Below are 20851 nucleotides of genomic sequence, written 5' to 3' on the forward strand. Positions count from 1 at the left end.
AAATCTGCTGATTACCTACTTATATAAAACCCTCTAAGAAGCAGCTACACACTTTAAAACTAAGTGTGGGACAATAATTAAATCTCCAGTTCAAAAGTTCTAGGCCAACAAGATTTAATATGGTCTCTAAATCTCAAAATAGTCCAAAACTCTTCATTTCTGCCATTTACAAACATGGAGTCATTCCAAATTACCTAAAAGTCATAAGAATCCAAACCAATACCTATTCTAAACCAGTGTGTCCTGTACTACTGCTTCCTGGGAGGCTGGGGGCCTAAGACACGTAGGAAAAGGAGGGTGTCCATCACAGTTCTTTACAAGGTATAGAAATTACATCTTAAAAAAATCTAGTAATGTAACAGGAAACCTTGTGCTTAATTCCCCAAGTCTACTGTGAGTGGACAAATAGAAAATCAGGGCACCCCACTAAAATAAATAATCCACCTATTGCTACTAATTATATTTTTCTCTTCTCATGTAGATGAAAAACAGCCAATTTGTACTATTTTTAGAATAATATTCAAGGAACAGAGGAAGTTATGTACAGCACATTTTAAACAAAGTCAAAATACAGAAATCAAATTCAACTTCAGTTGAGGAAAGTTTTCAAGAAATTAAAGTTAATAGAATAAACCCTCCTCTGTAAATCTCTTCTTATAATTTCCTTCAGTTAAAGATAACAACATATTGGATTTAAGTCCATACATAACATATCAAGTTTTTTTTTTACAGAGGATCTATTCATAGCAGCTTGTATTTGCAACATATGCAGCAAATTATATTATTAAACACTTAATCCCATAAAGTTTAAATTTCACTCCAACAATAAAGCTTGTACAGTTCTTGCTCTACTTGAAATCAGATTCTAGAAATAAACAATCAAAGTTATAGGTAGGTGTCATGACAATTAATAACTGAACATTTGAGATATATTTGAAATACAGTTGGTTATGTGGAAATGTTCTGATGAATATTAAGACTAATCATTAATTTTTTTGCAGTTGACAAATTAAAAATATAGAATAAACATTACCAAGCTGTAGGAAAACATCAGCTAGGTGAGAGCCTTGCAACTCAGCCTACATGCCTCTGAAAACCAGGAGCTCTTCTGTGCCCTTCAGAGCAGGCAGGACTGAGCCCAGCTGAGAGCCCTCTGCAGCTCCAGAGCCTTGGGGAGGAGCTGAGTACCTCACCAACCCTGACCAAATCCAGAGGGAACAATCCCTTCTGCAGCAGAGATCCTCAGGTACTGACAGCCCAGGGAAACTGCACTGCGAGGGCAGCTCTCCAAAAAGAGCAATAGACACAGGTGAGCTACACCAGCATCTTAAAAGCTGAACAGAACAAGCATCAGTGAGGAGAACTGGGCAAATTTCAACACAAATACCTGCACAGAGTAATGAGTTGCTGAAAGCAAGATCCACTGAAATCAAGAAATCTAAATTTTATTCCTACTCAGGCACTTCACACGTTATTTCTGACCTATCTGGTGCAGCTCTGAATAGGATTTTTTTTTCCTAAGCTAATTTATTAAAAGAGTCAATTCCAACACAAAATCATGCAAGTGGGTCTCTAATTTACAAAACTTATCATGCCACTGCAAGTCCCAGAGCAGGTATTCAGCCTAGCAAAATGCACCACCTTTCAACATGAAGCACCAGTCCTCATTTTTCTCATCCCATATTCTTATTCAGCTGTACAAAAAACTGATTGTGTCTAATTTCTCAAGTAAAAATAATGCTGGGGTAAATAATTGTTTTATGCAGCAGCACTGTAACATATATAGGAAAGAGTCCATCAGGAACCTGCAGCTTTTTGACACTTAATTCAGACTAAAATTCAGCTAAAGACAATCTCAGTTTGCCTGAGACTTTTTTAGTGCAATCACACATGCTACACATGCATGTATTTCCATTTGGCATACACACAGGAACAAAATTTAAAATTTCAGCAGTGAATTGAGACATTGCACCCCTGAAGCAGAGAGCTGTATTTTTCAGAGGGTTGTTAAATGCTCCTCATGAAAAAATGTGCTAACTTTTCTCGGCAGGCAAAGGAACAGACTCAGTGCTTTTGATTTCACCTAAAAATGCAGATGTAATTTCTCAGAATACAGATGTCTAACTCTTCCAAATCCATCTATCCCAGACACTGAAAAAGAACTGGGTCCTTCACTACAAGAACAAGTTAATGGAACTGGACCTGTCTCCTATCAGCTGGGGAATCCAATTACTGAAGTCAGTAAACTGCTTTGGTAACGTGGAATAAATTCATGAACGTGTTCAAAGCAGCCTGATTTTGGGAAGAGCTGAGGAAGAGCTAGCAGGTGCAAGGATGTTGCACTTAAACTTTTTCTCAGGAGACTGGATAGAGTTGATGACATGGGAAACTTGGGTTGCCAACTTTCTACATAGTATATAACTCTGGGAAAATTAATTGGATTATGAAGGTCAAAGGGAGAGGCCAGCCTATTTTTGAAAGATAATCTAATTGAATTTTGCCAATTTTATCTAAATGATTACTCTCCAGATGAAAAACTACTGTCACTTTTTCATTGCTGCTAGTCTTTTTTCTCCAGTTCTAGGCTCACTTCTTTCACAGACCCATCTGGAACTAAGAAATAACATCAGTGGAAATTTCCCACAACCAAAGGGTGGTTTTGTGCAGCCAGCTAAGCTTTCTCCACCTTAGTGCAGCTCTTCTCGAGAGAAGATCATCCAAACTCAGCATCCTTACTTGCAGAATACAGCAATGTTGAGTGGTAACAGTGGAACCTAAAGGCTGACTTTGACTATTCTGACCCAGACATACACATTACTAGTTAATGTTTGCATTATTCATTCACATTTTGTGCCAGAGGAATCTTACTCCATGAGTTAAATTTTATTCATAGCTCAAGTCTACATTCAAAATAAGACTGGGCTAATATGGAAGCAAAGACTTATAAAAATTGAAAACTCCCTTTGAAACACATGCTTTCCAGTAAGTGCAACTAGCAAAATGCAAAACACTGTCAACATTCCTATACCATGATGTCAGTTTTCACCTGCACAGACAAAATGCTTCTACATGTAGAATTCAGCTCTGTCTTCCTCACTGGTGGTGTGCTCATGTCTCCCTTCTTTCACTCTCAGAACTGCACCATGCAGTGGAGACTGCAACCCCTTAAAAGGTTCAGAGACACCTCCTGAAGATAATATTCTAACCAAAAGCCACATTAATTTTTAAAAAATGAGTTTCCACACTCATCTTCAGTTCTCCTGAAATACAATGCACATGGTCTAAGGACCAGTTTTGATGTTTGCCTCTACAGCAGCTCAGAGGAGCTCCTGCCAACAGGGAAGGACAATAACACCTGATAAAATGGTCTCCAGTGACACAAAACAAAGTGACTTGAAAAAAAATGGAAATCACTTCCACTCTTGCAAGGTTTATAAGCAACAGGAAAATTATCTTTATTATTTTTGCCTTTTTTTTTCCAGAGAAACAAATACAGCCATTTTTCAAGAAAACAGCTGCAGGCAACCCTTTTAAATTCCATCTGTCCTTAGCAGTTATATGATGAAGAGATTGACTGTTTCACACCACACAACAGGAAATATGACAGCCAAGTAGTTAGCACTACCAAAATTCAGCCTCAGCTTGCTTCCTATGCGTTTTTCCTATGGAAAAACTCCCACTGAAGTCTCAGTAGAAGTGCCTGAAGACTTCACCTGTTACTCAAGTGCAGAATGCTGTACTGTTGAATAGAAAGCCTGAATTTTACAAAATAAGGTCTCACTTGTGGCACAGCAACTTCATGAAGGATCTTTTTCAGAACTGAAATCTCGTAGAGCTTGGAGTAAAAGTGCCCTCATACTATCACTGATTGAAAGTGAGCTTTTGGCAGACAAGGAATGATGAGACACTCAGTACAGGACAAGAGGATTAAGTCTTTTCCTCAGTATTCTCAAAGAGTGGCCTTACCATTTGAAATAGTAAAAAGAAAGTTTGTAATTCCTACATTTCCCCCATTTCTAAATAGTGGCATCTATGTGACACATTACAGATGGCTCACAGAGGTCTAAATTCAGCAATAAAAATAAGCAATTATAAACAAATGCATCATTGATGTCTGCTAAGGATATAATTCAAGCAAGTTCAAAAGAGCAGAACAAAACCCACATGTTTTGTTATCCTAGCTAAGGCCCTTTTCAAGATGGTTATCTACAGGAAGAAATTTTCTCCAAGAAAAGCTTAGTGTTCCCTTGAAGGAACCATGCAAGTTGGGGGTTTTTTAATTGAAATGAAATTATTAATTTTTATTTATGAGTTAAACAAAAATTTCCCTTTTATTGTCACACTGCATAAGGGAAAAGCTTTAAAAGGTTGGGTGTTAAGAACAGGTGATGCTAACAGGATATTAGAAAGGCCCATGAGACTTACAACATGAAGTAAAATGTATTTGCCCACTGATCTAATTGCTTACTAATTTTCAAACCTATTCCCACCAGATAACTAATGGCATTTTAAGCCCAGATCCTGGCATTAAAAATACATTTATAGTTCCCTCCTAGCAGAAGATAAACAGCTGGATGGTAAAACCCCATATGTTAAGAGAGCATTCTGGAGGTTTTCCTTATAGTTTTAACCAACCTATTGTGTTCCAAATTTAACTGGATGAGGGAGGAAAAGGAAACGGGAAAAGCATTTGGGTGTGCAGTTTCACACTGAGGGGAAGGCAAGTGCTCTCCCATGCAGGGAAAATGTCTGGAATATTTGTGTTTTACAGAAGGACTGATCACATAATGGAAGTGGAACTTAAGCTAAGCCATCAGAAGCTGCTTCTCTATTTATCTTCCTCAAGAAAATACTAGTGTTTGCTTAAAAACAATAAGCAATTAAGCCTGAATAAGCAATTAAGCCTGAATAAGCAATTAAGCCTGAATTTCCTCAAATTCTTGAAAAAGCAGTCTAAAATTCTACCATTTGAAAATATATCAGAAACATCCTAAAAATATTTGCATTTTAAAAACAGTAAGAATATAAAAATAAAAATATATTCCCAGCAGACACAAAGAAGCTCAGAATGTAGGCACCCATTTAGGTTTAGAGCAAGTTCCCATGTCCAGGACAATTGTCCAGATACTCCTGGAGTTTGGAGCATGTATTTCTTTGTTAAATTTTAAATGGTGATTCATAAGTGACATAAATCTAGAAATAAAATCTAAAGTAAAAAAATAAATCTGGTTCTAGTTTAATGATGTTCAAGTATTGCCCTGAGGAACACAAAAATGACCTAAGAACAGCTGAACTGATTCAGACCAAGGAACCATCCAGTCTATCAGCTTCCAACAACATTGTCCAGAGCAAGAATGCTGCAATACTTTCCTGGACTCACTTTCCCAGCCTGCTGGGGTTCATCTGTATAGTACTGTGAAGTGGATCTTCCCAGTACTCATCCTATCTCCCCTGATATTCATGTAACCTACTCAAAAAGTATGGCAAGGAGTGCCAAATACCATTATCATGACATGGAAGAAACCCATGCTTCATTGTTTTCAGTCTCCCACTTCGTACTTTTATTTAAAGGCCCTCAGTTCTTACACTGAAAGAAAGAAGTTTCCAGCTGATTCCTGCCTAACCTTTCCATCCCATTCATAAAGGATGTGAGCTGTATACAGTGCACCAGAACAAGCAAACCAAGAATTCCTACAGTCGAAGGATGATACTCTTTGTCTTACACATCCCTTTCACATCATTTCCTAACATCCAATTAGCACTGTTAACTGCTGTTCTATGAAAAGACTTATGTGAGAATGACCAGCCTAGAGGAAACATGTAATTTTTTAGTCACATAAAGCACCTTACACTCATATAAATAAAGTTATAAAATCAGGGGGCAAAACCAGAGCCTGTTCAAGCAGTCTCATCAGTTAGTGGCTTCAGCAAAATCCCCTACACAGCATACAGCACACACAGCCCATCTCTCCAGGAACAGATCTATTTTCTGTCCTGATTTCAACAGAAGTGCTGATGAGATCAGCTGAAAGAATGCATAATATGCCACATGTACCTGGCAGTTCACAGCTAGGATATTGCCTAGCAAGCAGACAATATTCAAGACACTACTGTGCTATCGGCTTTTTCAGCCAACTTCCATGTTACTCAACCAGGGAATGGTTTTATAATATTTGAATACTCAAGAAAACAAAACACCAAATAAGTAATGTGACCTTGAAAACATCTAATAAGAGAAGACTCTCAGGAGAGGAAGACAAATTACATATTAGCATATTTCTTTTGTTATACATCCACAGAGAGCACTGAACTTGTTCAGCCTTCTGCTTCAACACCACTGCTACACCACAAGAAGCTGCAGTAGTCAGAAAGAAAATTAAATGTCCATCTGAAGAGGCAAATCTGAATTTATCAGAACCAGTACCTGTCCCTTCACATTTCTCCATCCCAATAGATAGCCTGGAACAGCCACGCATATAAACTGGGAAATTGCAACAAAAACAGGGGGTTTGGAGTTAATTTCTTGCTGAATCAGCCAGCTGGGAGTAAAGCCAGTTCCTGCAATCTTCTCAGAGCTTCAGCAAGGTGCATGCCAGGAAACACTTACTGCCAGACTGAGGAAACACAATCCCTCAGTCCTCACATTCTGCAGGTGTGTCCAAGTCACCTTACTTCACTGGTTCTAAAAGGCAACTAAAGGAGATCAGGCAACTAAAACTCTCCTCTACACCTCGATTTACCATGCAGTGAGCCCCCATAGGTCCTGTCACAAATATACACTGTAAATGTTGCCCTGTTTTGCTTGCATGCACTAACAGGAGACTGCATCCTATAAATTTTAAGCAGCTTCAATTTTTTGGCAAAGCACCTGATGACAGAAAAAACACCATTACATAAACACAGAAATACATGCTTCTACATATAAACAAACATTCCACTTATTTAATGCTACAAATCAGTCTCATTAAGCAGTTGGGACCTCCCACCAACACACCAATGACAATCATTAGCATACAGTAACAATCTGGTAACTGCAATCATAAATACAGTTTTAATATTGCTTCACAATTTTGCTGAGCTAACTTTCATTCACCATGTTTTTAGTGCATCCAGAAGCATGACAAACTGACAATTCTTGGAAACCACATTTCTCAAAACAGTCTGAAAATATTGTTCTCATTTTCCCTCCATAATGATGTTAAATCTAATAAATACAAAATTAGAAACAGGAATAACATTGTTGCTAAACACTTTATGTAATATGCTCTCTGGAAGGGATTTATTAGGCCAAGTTCTCAAAAACTGCCCTCTCTTTATAAACACGTGACACTTGTACTTGCACTTCTCAAATATGCACTTGAGTACTAGAACTCACACACCAGAAACTTATTATTTCAAAAGAATTTTTAGGGTGAAAATTTTGGTTTAATCAGCTAAATAAGATGAAAAAATACTAAGCCAGACTTTTTAGAAGTGCCTAAGGCACTTAATGCCTGGCTCCCGTTAAGTTAATTGAAATTTACCTTGTTTTGAAAAATCTAGCTAAGCATTTACCAACACAATTGAGTACTTAACAATGTTTGTGTTTAACATCTCCGGTCTTACTGAAAGACATCAAAACAAAGACCCCACAAACTACTCTGAAAATACTGCTCTATCTGCATTAATTTAGCACTTGTATGGCTGTCATCATCCAAAAAGGAGTTCACAGAACTGTCCTTCCTCCTACAAGTTGAAGTGAGGGAATTTTGAAAACTGACCCCTAAATGCAAGGGCACTTGACACTTTATAGTCTTCAGCTAATATCAAGTTCTCCCCTTACAGGAAAGGAAGTTATGTGCAAGCCTTCAAAACCTAAAGGAATTATTGTATATCACTGACAAAGTGAGTGCATGGAGCACATCGGAACTGCAGTGCTGTACAGTTCCTACATAGGTCTCAGTATTCTCTCTGGAGCTGCCATGGTTGTACCCAATGTCCCTTCTGGAATGTTATGCTCACTATCAAACTGTACTTCAAAAACAAACCCTTTCTTTCACCATGCACAAACTGTCCCTGTTTTGCAGAGATTTTACCCAATAAGAATTACACTGGAAATGTTCAAGTGTGATTCTGTTGGACTGCACAGGCACAGAATTATCATCAGTATTGTTAACTGTAAAAAACTGTACTGACACATGGATTTGTAAAGTACATTTGTCAAACATTTGAACGATATGATTTAAGTTATACCTGAGATTTCCAGCATAGACTTACAATGCCATCAACTATAGATGCATGATTATGAATCTGCTTCCACTATCACTGAATTCACTTTACTACTTGATTGCAAGCCACATTGGAGCTCCTGGGGATTCAGGCGAGCATGGAGAAATGTTTAAAGAAAATCTTCAAGCATAAAAACTGAGCATAAGGACAAATATGTGAACCTACAGGTCAAAGAAGTAACAGCAAATAAAAAGGACTCTGATTTTACAATGTATGTTCTTGAGAAGCAAAATGGATTATATTGGATGGCTAAATCTTGAGTTCTGGATGAAGACTAAGAGCTTTAATATCAGTACAATCAATCATGTACATTTTCTGTGATGCAAAGGCAGGAATGGAATTTGGTGCACTGTGCAAAACTGCCACTTCAGTGCTGTTTATGCCCCAATTTGGTAAGGAATATGAGGGATGCAGCTGCACCAAGAAGACCTGAATGAGTAATTCTCAGTGACTAAGCATCCAAGTGTCTTCTAAACCAAAGATCATCCTAGAGCCATTCCTTCATTTCTTGACTACTCTTTCAAGAGAAATTAGAAGCTACTGGCAGCTGTTAGAAATTAGTCCTGTTCTTGAGGCTTCTCTAAGTATACCAGACTCTTGGATATCTGGTTTTCGAAACAAAAACATGCAGCTCAACACAACTCATCTGAGAATTTCTGTCCAACTTTCAGTGTAACTTCACGAGAAATTATCATCATAACAAATAACTTAGATAGTAAAGGGGTGCTTTCATTGGTGACATCTATACTCTTGGTTCTCTCCCATAGCTGACTTTAATTTTTTATGACACATTTTAAAAAGTAAGTATTCGTACATAGTTTGTGCCTCAAGTCACGAGAAACATCAACTTTTCAGGCAATTCCACTATTGGATTGTAAACTAGGGGTAACAGCAGTTCAGATTCTATGAGCACTGGCTGAGCAATCATTATCAGTCATAAATTTAAAGCACTTTCAGAAACTTATGCTTAAGTTTTCTGGTAATGCAGTCACTGAGTTGCAACCTTGTCAATAGCAATGAATATTTTAAGTCAGAATACTTGTAGAGAGTCTCAGATATGTCATTTGTCTTTAGAAGCAGCAACTCAATCTTCACACTAAGTATAAAACCACAGGCCTTTTGAGGCTGATGGCAAAACTCCAGATGGGTGCAGAATTGCCACCTGCCTACAGAAATAGAAAACTGCTTCAGGTTTAACTCAGGACTTGCCAATCTCACCCTGATGTTTCTGATCAGGGTTACTGGAGACTTAAGAATGTAGTATGGCATATAGGTCATAATCTATTTTCTGGACATCAGTGTGCAATATATTTAGTGACTGTAAAACAATAATCCAAAGGTTTTCCACAAAGATGGTCTCCAAGTCCACTATGTCATATAATGGACATCAGATTTTTGGCCTTGCAAAGCTCAGCCTTAAAGACATTTACTATGTTGGTAGTTTTTGGCAGATTGGTTATGGCAGAATCATTTTGAAGACAATAATGTTTTCAGTATGTATATCCTTCATTTCCAAAATATCACAGATAGTTAGAAAAGACCATAATGCAGGCAGGGATTGCAGGAACATAAATCATGGAAGCAACCAACAGTTTATTGAATGAATTTATGACCTATGAAACTTTCCCTTCTATAGAAACCAGGACTTAATGCTTCTTAAATACCCAGACATGGTGTCTTTGCTGTTACTCCCTCTGCACACATTACCAACCCCATGGTCTTTGGAGGCAAAATGTACTGACTTGTAGAGGGTTTAATTTGGACTATAGGAACCTTAGAAAATATCAGCTTATTCCTGATTTGGAAACAACATACCAGAGAATAAATCTAACATGAATCCATGTGTAAAATTCTTGATATATATTTGCCCATACACATCTGATAGCCATGGTTTCTTCCTGCCAGTAATCCATTAGTGAGACTATAAAGATATACAGTCCTACATACATGTCATAACAAATAGAACAGCATCTAGTTGAATGGTGTAATAAAATATCATCACAAGGTTAAGAAAGAGTTGCTTATCAGGCTGAACATCCTGCCTTTTCAATTACCAATATGAAGCAATGTGTACTCAAGAGATCACTTCAAAACAGCAGAACTGGGCTTGGATACTTCTACTTTGTTAGCTTAACCTTCTCCTAAAATCTGTAGAATTAATAGCTCTCCTGCTACAATGTGAGGAAAAATGAGGAGCCTTTTAAACAATATTTAGCAATAAATTCAATGCTAGAGATGTTAACATTCCCAAATACACATAATCAGTAGAACAGAGTAACTTCTTTGGATAGAACCATCATTTAAATTTTAGAAACAATGAGTTATTCCATGTTGCTGCTACCATTTGATAGACAAGTATCTTGTTTGTTTTCAAGAAAAACATACATACGTAATCTGCTTGTATTACCACTGGCTTCAGACTAATGCAGTTCCATCATTTATATTGGCACATACAAGAAAAGGTCAGCTCTGTACTTGCAAAAGAACATGGCCAAGCTTCACCCACAAGGGATCGCTTCCTGAGTGATTTATGTCACAGCTCCTGGTCACAGAGCAGATTTAACAATCAGCCAGCTCAACAATGCTCAGGGGTAAACTACTCTCTGGGTTATCCTAGGAAACCTAATTTACCTACTAGTATAGCAACTCATTTGCCATTTACAAAATAATTTTGTCAAATTTGTAACACAGCACACCTGCAAGAGCAGAGATAATTTTGGAGCCCAGCTAAACACCTCACTGCTTATTACCATGCTGTGAAGAATCAGAAAGGACTCCTATGACCAAAGTTCCATTGCTTCTCAGGAACAGCTACCTCTTTTTCACAACTTCTCATGTTAAAGTTTTCTTTACATTACATTCATACCACATTTCCACCACATTCTTTTAAAATGGTCATGTTTTTTATTCTGTACCTGCCTCAAGCAGGATGAAATTAATCAATTGCACATAAGTGATATGACATAGACTTGTGACCTAGCCCAGCATCCAATTGTTTCTAATTGATTAGCTCTAGACATAAGCACTTTAATAGCCAAAAACAACAGAAGTGGAAGTTATGGTACAATATTAGGGTAAAATGACTGTGTGTGGTCCATTTAGTATGGCCCCAAGCAACCAATTAAAGAATTAATGGTTATTGGATACCAAAAATGTTATGTTAAATAATATAAAATATCTTTAATGTGCCTAAAATTGTGATAAAACACCAAAAACTTAGGAGCAAAAAAGGCCTCCTACAAGATTGGGGTTAAGTGCTAATAACTCAAATATGCCAAACAGATTACAGTATTTTAAAGGACAATCAAGACCATAAAATTTGACCTGGATTGGTGTTCATAAAGCTACTCACAATAGCCAATTGATTACTACAATGTGTTTGGGCTGTTTTTATTATAAAGAGACAAGTGAAGCTATGCCAAACCATTTGTGGAGAAGAGGAAACTATGCCACTACTGGTTCCAGCTCTGCAATAAGAAAAATATGAAAGAAAAAATACAAGAAAAATACTTTAAAAGCAAAAAATGGTCCCTTCATAACCAAAAGGCACAAAACCAAAATTAGCACGTCCCTTCTCTGAGCTTCTATTCTTATCTTGAACAGAACTGTTAACTGAACTCCATGAACTATTCCCTGAGTGTTTTATAGGGCCGGTTATTATAGAATCACTCAACTGCTTGCACACAAAAATACAAGCTGAACAGGCACAGCAAATCTGTAACATTTTTGTCCTTGCATAAGAAGCATTTAGGCAGAAGGCAGATCCCACTGTGGCCCTATCTGCTCAGACATGTGTTAAATACACCGTGTTTTACTGCACAAGTAATAGAGATGTAAATTTTTACTTTAAATGGCACATTCTTTACTCAAGTAACCAGTGCACTGGTTAGCTGCAACCATATCCACAGAAAGGAGGTGTTCATCACCTGCCAAATCACAGCACTCAGCAGTGCTACTGAGGATGCACTGGAGCCTCATTCCCACTACCCTGAACCTCAAAATCCACCATAAACTGATCACAGCTTACTCAGCTGTCTAATACAGTCTCCTCAGTTTCATCATACTCCTTTTGCCTGCTGTATTGTTTTTCAATTTAAAATTCTTCAGGATGTATGTTTACATCCTGCCCAGCACATCAGGCTCCACTTCTCAGCATTGCAATAGTACTAACAGTACACAGCAACACTGATCTCTTTTAAAGAATTTATTTTGTTGAAAACTACTACAGTGCTTAAAAAAGGTTCCTATTGATTATAAAAAGAATTTCTCGGTTTATTTATCTTTTTCTAAGGATTAATTGGATTTATGTATACTTGAGACTCAAGAATCCTTGAAACATGTTGTGCTGTGGGAACTATCAGTATAGAGAATGACATACTATAACACTGCTATCTCTACAGCATGCCAGCACACCATATTTCTTGAAATATTCACCTCTTGGAACTGATTAGCTCTGGTGTCAGGCAATAGATCAGATGGCAGCACTGGGTTTTCCTCCATGGTTCCTCTACTCATTGAACTCTTGGAGCAAAGACTTTTTTGGGCCACCTTCCCTACCTACCCACTTCTAAATGCTTTAGATGTTTCTAACAAGGTATTTCTATAACCCTTGTCACTTACAGCACCTTAACATTTATCAGGTGCTTAAACACCCTGGGATAAAGAAGAGCTGTGCTGCCTAGAAAGACCCATGGCATTACACATCTGGCAAGATCTCCCTTTGCTCACTCTTTGGGAAAGTCAGCTACAGTGTATTAAGCAGGAGAGAGAATATTCACTTCCCAGATGAATGTCTTTGAAATTTTGGTGAAAGGAAAATATTCTCATTGGGAGACTTTTAATTACAGAGCAGCTCCTTCAGCAGTTTTCTGGTTTAAAACAGTAAGGCAAAGTGTGTAGCAAGATCACCTAATACAGGACCAGAAATGACAACAAGTTCATTACCTACCTGTAGGTGAGCATAGAGAGCAAAAGCAAGCCAAGTGATCTCCCAGGACAGCCCAGTGGCTTTAGGGCTGGCCATCCTCATGCCTTGGGGCTCTGCTGAGAGAAATTGTTTCAAGTTACAAACAAAAATCAAGTGGGCTCCGCCAGAATTTCAATGACTAAAGCAAACTGGGCCGGCCGCTGGAAGCAGTGCAATGCAAACACCGCAGCGCTGCGCTGGCCAGAGCGGCAGGCGCAGCGCATGCCATGAGCACAGCCTGCAGGGTGAGGCAGCTCCACTTAGGGCACAGAAAAGGACCACAATGAGGGGTCGGGGAAGCTGGCAACAGCGGACAGGCTTGAGTATCTCCTGAACGTAGGCGAATTGATTAAATTGGGAAACCCTCCCACCCTGATCTCGCGAATGTAAAAACCAAGGAGCATAGAACTCCTGATGTACTTTCCAGCACTTTCACCATTCAAAGATGAAAGCCCAGCCCTGGGATTTGAGCAGTCATTTGCATTGCCTTTGAAAGCTCAGAGACTAAACAATCAGGGCTTAATAATAGTTCAGAAAACAAAACAAAACATCAATTTAGTGATTATCACAATTACAAGGCCAGCAAGGGCTTGTCAATTTAAAATTGCCAAAAACACCATCATGTAATAATATTAATAATTCCGTTAATTTGTTGTGCCAGTGCACCTTATTGCCTTAGACTATACACTACCAGAGTGATCTCAAAACAGTGCAAGTTTTATGCACCCGCAATACACATACACACACCAACAACCATCCTTCCCCTCAGCCACCAACCCACGAGTTTGCCAAGTCACACAGTGAATACAAACTTCTCCTTCAAATAAAGTAGTCCTTTCTAAAAAAGCAGGCATCCCAAAGGAAAACCATCAATCCAAACAGCTCGTGCACCTGTTCAACTGAACATAATTAAGATTCCTCACAAAGAGAAGCGTTTTATTCCCTCCCACCAAACACATCGTAAAGTTCCCCTTCCTCCCAAAATCATTAGCACTCCTGGATGCTTTTGTCGTTCAAAAATATCAACTATGACAATAAAAGAAGGAAGACTTATTATTTTTCCCCCTTGCCCAGGCATTGCCGAGAGCCCCAAGTGGCAGAGCACACCAGGCTCCGGTATTTCCCAGGTGCCGGTGCTGCGCTCCCGGAGCGCCCGCTCCGCCGTGCCCTCACGGAGATCCTCCAGAGCGACCCTCGCCCAGCACCGCGGCCGCCCCCCCTCCCGTCGCCGAGGGATCCCGCTCGGGGCAGAGGGTCGGGACTGCCCTGCCCCGGGCGGCCGCCGAGCTCACCCACCTGGTGAGTTGCGCCGGGGAGCGCGCAGCGGGGCCGGAGGGCGGCGGGGAGCGGGCCGGGCACGGGAGAGCCTCGCCTGTCACGGCACCGGGGATGCAGCATCCTGCCCCGCCAGCGGCGGCCCCTCCCTCACGCCAGGCTCCAGCCCACCGCCGCGCCTCAGCCAAGGTCCTACAGGCTGCTGGCAGCGGGCCGCCCCCGCCCGCCCGCCGCAGCCCGGCCCCGGCCGGAGGCGCCCGGGCGCCTCCACCTGCGGCGCGGGGCCCGGCCCGGCCCGGCTCTGGCTCCGCGGCTCGCTCGGCACCCCCCGCGCAGCCTCTGCCTCCCCGGCCAGCGAGAGCGGGCGGGCGGCCAAGCGAGCCCCTTCCCCCCCGCTCCCCCCCGGAGGTACTGGCGACGCTCCGATGTCGGGGGCCGAGACCCCGGCAGCCCGGGACCAAGTGGTTCGTCTTCCCCCGAGGGGCAAAAGCTACCGTGAAGTCAGCCTCCGAATCTGATGCAAAGCAGCTTCCAAAACCGCAACCATCCTCTGTCTCATCTGCAAGTAACTCTCACTATACAGCTACAAATCTGCTCGCACACCGAGTAGGTCTTTAATCATGCTGCCCTCTACAATAATTTTAGGTTTCCTACTGTAAATCTGGCGAATATGTCTCGTACGACAGCTTTGCTCTCGTTCTCCCTCTGAGCTTCGAGCGGCTAAACAGGAACGCCAAAATCCTCTACCTCTGCGCTACGGCTTGCACTGATGTTCCAGGCTTTCGTCGGGTCCGCTAAGAGCAGCACGTAGAGAAAGGGCTCTGATCCCTGCCACTGAAGTTAAAAATATGCTCCAGTGAACTAAACATAACCGATGAAGAGTTTGTTCAAATATGTTGCACTGGAAACTTTTCCAATCTGTTTAGGTTTCTCACCAGCACGGGAAGGCGCCTCCTCTTTCGTTAGGAACAGAGTGCCCTCTGCTGAAACCAGCCTGCAGAACTCGGGACCGGCAGGAGAGCCGCACGCCCGGCCCGGAGCAGCGCGAAGGATCGCGGGGACCCGGCAGAGACACCAGCTCTGCCCGGGCGGCCTCCTCCGAGTCACAGGCCGCTCTAGTTCAGGTCTGTCTCAGCCCGGACACCTGAGGCAAGCTGTTCTTCCCAGTCTGTACATGATGATAATAGGCTGTGTAACAGGCAAGAGGGCTGCTAAGGAGCTGATCTCCCATTTTTCTAATACCGCTCAGCTGAAAGTGTATCAGCTTCCCGGAAAGCCTGGGTTTCCATCCATTTCAGTTGCCACAGTTACTTAAACTCTCCTTTTACTATGACATCAGTCATAACCCTGAAATTATTATCTTCCAAAATTATATATCCATGCAGGTAGCATGTACTTCAGACTTGATCACAGGTAATTTTAAAGGCAGAATTTAGCCATGTAGAAAGGACATTTCCCTTTGCCAAAACTGTGGCCATGAAGCTGACCCTCAAGATTTGCTGTCTTCTTAGGAATGTACCCAGCTGGCACCATCGTTACTTAGAATATCTATTCTCTTATATAGAAGTATTATAAACATTTGTTCATCCGCAATAAATTTAAGTGTAGAAAAATCGTGTAGTACAAAGCACCCTAGATTAGCTCACATCAGATTCAGCAACTCAAGCCAGGTTGCTGTTTACACACATGCCTAATTCCTCTTGTGATCCTGGTCCCAGGTTAGAGATTCTATGTCTGAATTTTTACAGCACATAAGAAAACAGAGGTAAGCACCTACAAGCATTCACACCCCAAGGAGATTTCAGAAAGCAGCATTACAGTCAACAACACAAGTACCTTGTGGTACCTGCCTTGGAAAGTAAAGATCAGGAAGGTCCTACCCCAGCTGCTGAACTGACTCAAGTGTTTTAAGTGTTGTTAATTCCATTATCTCCCATAATCCATAGGTCTGGTTACATTACATTAAAGGCATCCTTTTTGCAAGGAAGATGAGCAACCAGAAAAATAACAATATTTGGAGCATAAAAATAGCCTTAGCCTACTACTAGAAACTACACAGGGGTTTAAGAAAGCATTTTCCTATATGAAAGCAGGGCATTTTCCTATATGAATGTCATTCGCATTGAATGCTGATTTGTGTTCTCATTTATCCAATTTAATTTCTTCACTCAGCCTCACTATACACTCCTGCCACTTTACTCTTTTTTTCTCTAAACGTCCAGTGAATCTGGAAGTTTTGAGATTTTGACTCCTGTTGGAAGTCTACATAACCTCTTCTGCTGAGCCAAACAAAAACTGAATGAAATTCAGGTGGTCCAGGCAAGATGTGATTGAAAACAAGCACTTCAAAATTCACAGCACCTGCAGCTCCATAGCAAACTCCTTAACACCCACCCTAAAGTTAAAAGGGCCACAAATTAAAGGTTCTGGTCACCTAATTTTCATACCTGGAGAAGTTTGTCAGCAATTCTGCAAAAACTAATTAACCACTTGAGTTTAAAATAAAACATCATTCTCTAAGAAAATGCTTGACACTCCCTTTTGCTTACCCTGTCTTGCACAGATTACAAACTCTTCAAGGCAGAACTTCTGCTCTTTGCTTATTACATTGTGTTTGCGCATCCCTGGTCCAGTGTCAAGTGCTTTAGGTATTATCTTCCTAGCAGTTTTTACCACACAGTCTTTTAATTCCCACTCATGCCATATTAGCCCAGCAGAGCCAGTATAAGATTTCTGAGTAACAAACTATAGCAATGCTTTTACTATTCAGTTCAGATGTATTTGTCTCTTGCTTTTAGCAGTCTTTTTAATCCACATGTGCTTTGGTTTTGCTGGTTTCTAAAATATATCTAATTTAAATTACATGGAAACTGACAACTCTAAAGCCTTTGCTGTTCATAAAATTGTGAAATATGGATGTTTGCACTTATTATGCCGTTGAACACATAACAGCAATGTCATCCATCTGTACAGCTGGCATGGGCTCTAATGAGGATGAGGGCTGGAAATATGATGGTCTTATTCTTCATTTTACACAGACTTAAGACGTGTCTTCACAATCAAGCATAACTATGAAATAATCTGTAATTTCTTGATTTACAGTCAATTGCAACAGAAAATTTCAAGTTGCACTTAACAGTGCAAAGAGAAATAGCAGAGAAAAAAGATTCTGCACGATATAGCTGCCGAAGGGCCAAACTGAAAAAAAAAATTAAATCTCTACTCTGCCAAACAGAAAACCTCTTAAATCCCATGATAACCACCAAATTTCCCTCTTTGAACATTAATAGAAAACATTCATATTTTAAGGAGAAACTAAACACTTCTCTATTTATCTTTGTCCTGAAATGCAGGTAGACATACCTCTTCAACAGATTCTACTTGTATATAGTTATTTCCCCAAACCAAGTTCAACTACACAAATCTGATGATCATGGAGGCCATTCTTTCATCGCAACAAAAGTCTTTACTATTCAAGAGAAAATATGTTTGGCTAAACTACAAATTTAAAATCCATTGAAATAGTGCAGAACAACATTTGGCTCATAAATCAGCATTCTGAATAACATATAGCAAAATTGGAAATATCCTGCAGAGGCCCCATGAAAAAACTGCATTTTGGTTCAACATCTCAAAGTTATCAGTAACAGAGCTGCACCTGATTGAATAATGAAAGCAAAATGTTAAATTTCCTGTAGCTAGAGTAATGAGAACCCTGACACAGTCTAATCAGTTTTTTGGCCCTGCATTGTATGTGCACAGGGTTCTTGTTTACTCTGAAATAACAAGCCCTCCAGGGCAGAGAACAGTCACACACTGTCACCCTTTACAAGTATGTTATACCCTATGAAGGGTAAAGCCTCTATTGGTAAAAAGATATAAAGTTCAGCCACAGCACCTTGTCTTTCATTTCTTGGTGTTATAGAACCCATTGCTTTCCAGGTAGATCCTTGCCCTGGGCTTTGGAAACAGCTCCACCACAACAGTAAGTAGAGAAAAAATTTGAGGCTTTCAGAAGAGAAAAACTGCTATGTATAGATCTAAACATTGTAGAAGAAAACTACTGTCTTCTTCTCAGTTTGTGTTCAAATGACTCTAGAATTGCCTAAACAAAATATTCAAATGGTCACTATTTCAAGTATTCAAATAAATATTTGTCCTTTCTTGTATTTTGAATTCCTTTTGGTGCCTAAGCAAAGAAACTTGTGGTTCATTTTCATATTTAAGATCCTCTACTGTAAGAGCAAAAACACACCTTCAAATGCCACAAGCTTACTTTTTATTTTAGCACACAGTTCACAGCCTTAACTAAAATGTTATACGTGTATTATAAGTTTATCTCAAAATGCTTATTCTATGATAATTTTGTGGGTTGGCAAAATATATTTTAGAAAGGATTTAGGTGATTATATGGGGCATAGTTAGAAAATATGACTTTGTATTGATAAAGGTTGAATACAGATAAAGTCAAATGAAAAATTCATTGCAGAGGTAAAATAGTTTCAATTCATCTACACATAGCTATGTGTTAACAGATATTCTTTCTACTTGCAAAATAACATATCCTAGTGAGACTATGGATATGGCATGTTGAATTCCTGAAGTTGCCTACCACTTTTTTCTCATGCAACAGTGACCTCTTTTCCCCATTCTGTGATGGCACTCACTTCTGTGACTGTGCAAAACAAGATGTTACTGAGAGCTATGTGGAAGAGGCAATATTTGGTGAATAAACAGGGGCTCTGAGGAAATCAATTAAATTGTGAGTCATGAGCAACAAAGGTCAGCAGGACCTGCCCTCACTGTAATGGCTCACTGGGGAAGAGAAAGAGCAAAGAAGGTGGCCTGTGTGCCGCAAGGGACTTGTGCATGTCATTACATGAACATCTACCACAATGCATACCAACATGGAAATGGAAGAGAACATAAAGAACAAACAGGGAGAAGGAATAAAAAAGTTAAAGATTGGAAGAAATGCATGATACAACATGGGGATGAATACTAGTGAAATGCAGAGTGAGTCTATGAAAAGAGAAGATGAACCTCACTGTGCACCTTCACACAGCAAGTCAGGTGCTGGGCACAGCACTACCAACACACACCACACATAGCAACATCTTCTGTGTGTGCAGTTGAGAGCAGTTTGGTCACTGGCAGCCGGAGACCAGGACAGCCTAAGCAAGGAATTTGCCCAGCGTCACCTACAAAAGGCTATTTTCTGGTGTATTTTCTCCATTTCATGTTCTACCAAACAAAAACTATTGTTTACTTCTGTATCTGGTAAGGCCACAAAAAAATTAATTTTTTTCCCCTGTTACCATCTTATAGAAGGCTGCTTGTTCCATAGCAGACAAGAGCCGCTATAAGCCAAGTGACTTGTACAGCTTAATTTAACCAGGCAAATAGAGACACAGGCTGGAGTCCTGCAGAGGAGGATCACTTACACAGTGATGTGTTCTTCAAAGGCCTTTCCCATGTCTGTGTGCTACTGCCAATGACACAGAAACTGCCCTTTAACCTTTCTGGTGGGTGATCTCTACTTTTCTCAGGGAAAAGTACCTACTCTGGTACTGTAGCAACCATTATCAGGCCAACAGAACTCAATTTGACCTCATTAGCTCTGGTCACATGGGAATCACTAACAGCTCTCTGTAAACAGACTGCTTAGGAAGGTATTTCTTGCTATAGTCCAACACCTCAGAGTAATATCATTAGAAACAGTATTACTGTTATACATATTAGCTCCTTAAGGTGTTATATGTCCAGTGGTACCTTGATTTGTTTCCAGTGGGTGTTTAGGAAAAGACCCTCCTGACTTACAGAGCAGAATACTATCCAGAGAAAAATACCAAAATGCTACATAGTTTTCCATTGTTCATGCTGATTCTGCATTTATGCCTAGGTTTGTCAGTGCAACATTATCACAATAGTCAAGCCTGACTTCTTACTATGTATAGCCACAACTGCACTTAATCCTTGAAAAGTAGATAGGAATCCAAGCATTTTGAATTGGGTCACAAAAAATGAATTCTGAGAATAGATATTACTATCAAGAAACTTCTCCTTACCATATTATGCAGCAGACACGGCTCTAACAAACTATCACCCAAGGCGTAGCAAAGTTACAATAACCAGGCAGGTACAAACCAAGCCAGAAAATCGGTCCATGGGCCAGCAGAGCCCACAGCTCAGCAGAACCACAAGGGAACATAAAGGGTGGGGTTTAAGGCCGGCCAGAGCTTAAATGGAACTCCAGCAGCCCTGGGCACAGGTTCGGCAGAAGCCTCAGCTGAGGCTGGGCAAGGTCATGATGGCTGTTAGTGCATCAGAAGCCCTGATAAC

General features: G+C 40.2%; 1 protein-coding gene across 5 annotated transcripts in view; it reads right to left on the reverse strand.

The window, feature by feature from the left end:
- Positions 1-15449, reverse strand: part of ADAMTSL3 (ADAMTS like 3) — a 170216-nt gene extending 154767 nt beyond the window's left edge. For 2 of the 5 annotated variants that reach the window (XR_007778529.1, XM_018913899.3), the window contains exons 1-2: positions 15004-15231; positions 13217-13308 (exon numbers count right to left, since the gene is read on the reverse strand). Coding sequence is in view for 4 of the 5 variants with exons in the window: in XM_018913899.3 (XP_018769444.1) it covers positions 13217-13297 (81 nt within the window). In the remaining variant the exon portion in view is untranslated. Of the gene's footprint in view, positions 1-13216; positions 13312-14530; positions 14622-15003; positions 15232-15256 lie in introns of those variants that run through there. The other 3 variants (XM_030228420.2, XM_050978707.1, XM_050978708.1) reach the window with 3 other exon arrangements.
- Between the last annotated feature and the right edge of the window lie 5402 nt (positions 15450-20851).

This window comes from Serinus canaria, chromosome 10 (assembly GCF_022539315.1).
Source record: "Serinus canaria isolate serCan28SL12 chromosome 10, serCan2020, whole genome shotgun sequence".
In the NCBI taxonomy this organism is placed as follows: domain Eukaryota; kingdom Metazoa; phylum Chordata; class Aves; order Passeriformes; family Fringillidae; genus Serinus; species Serinus canaria.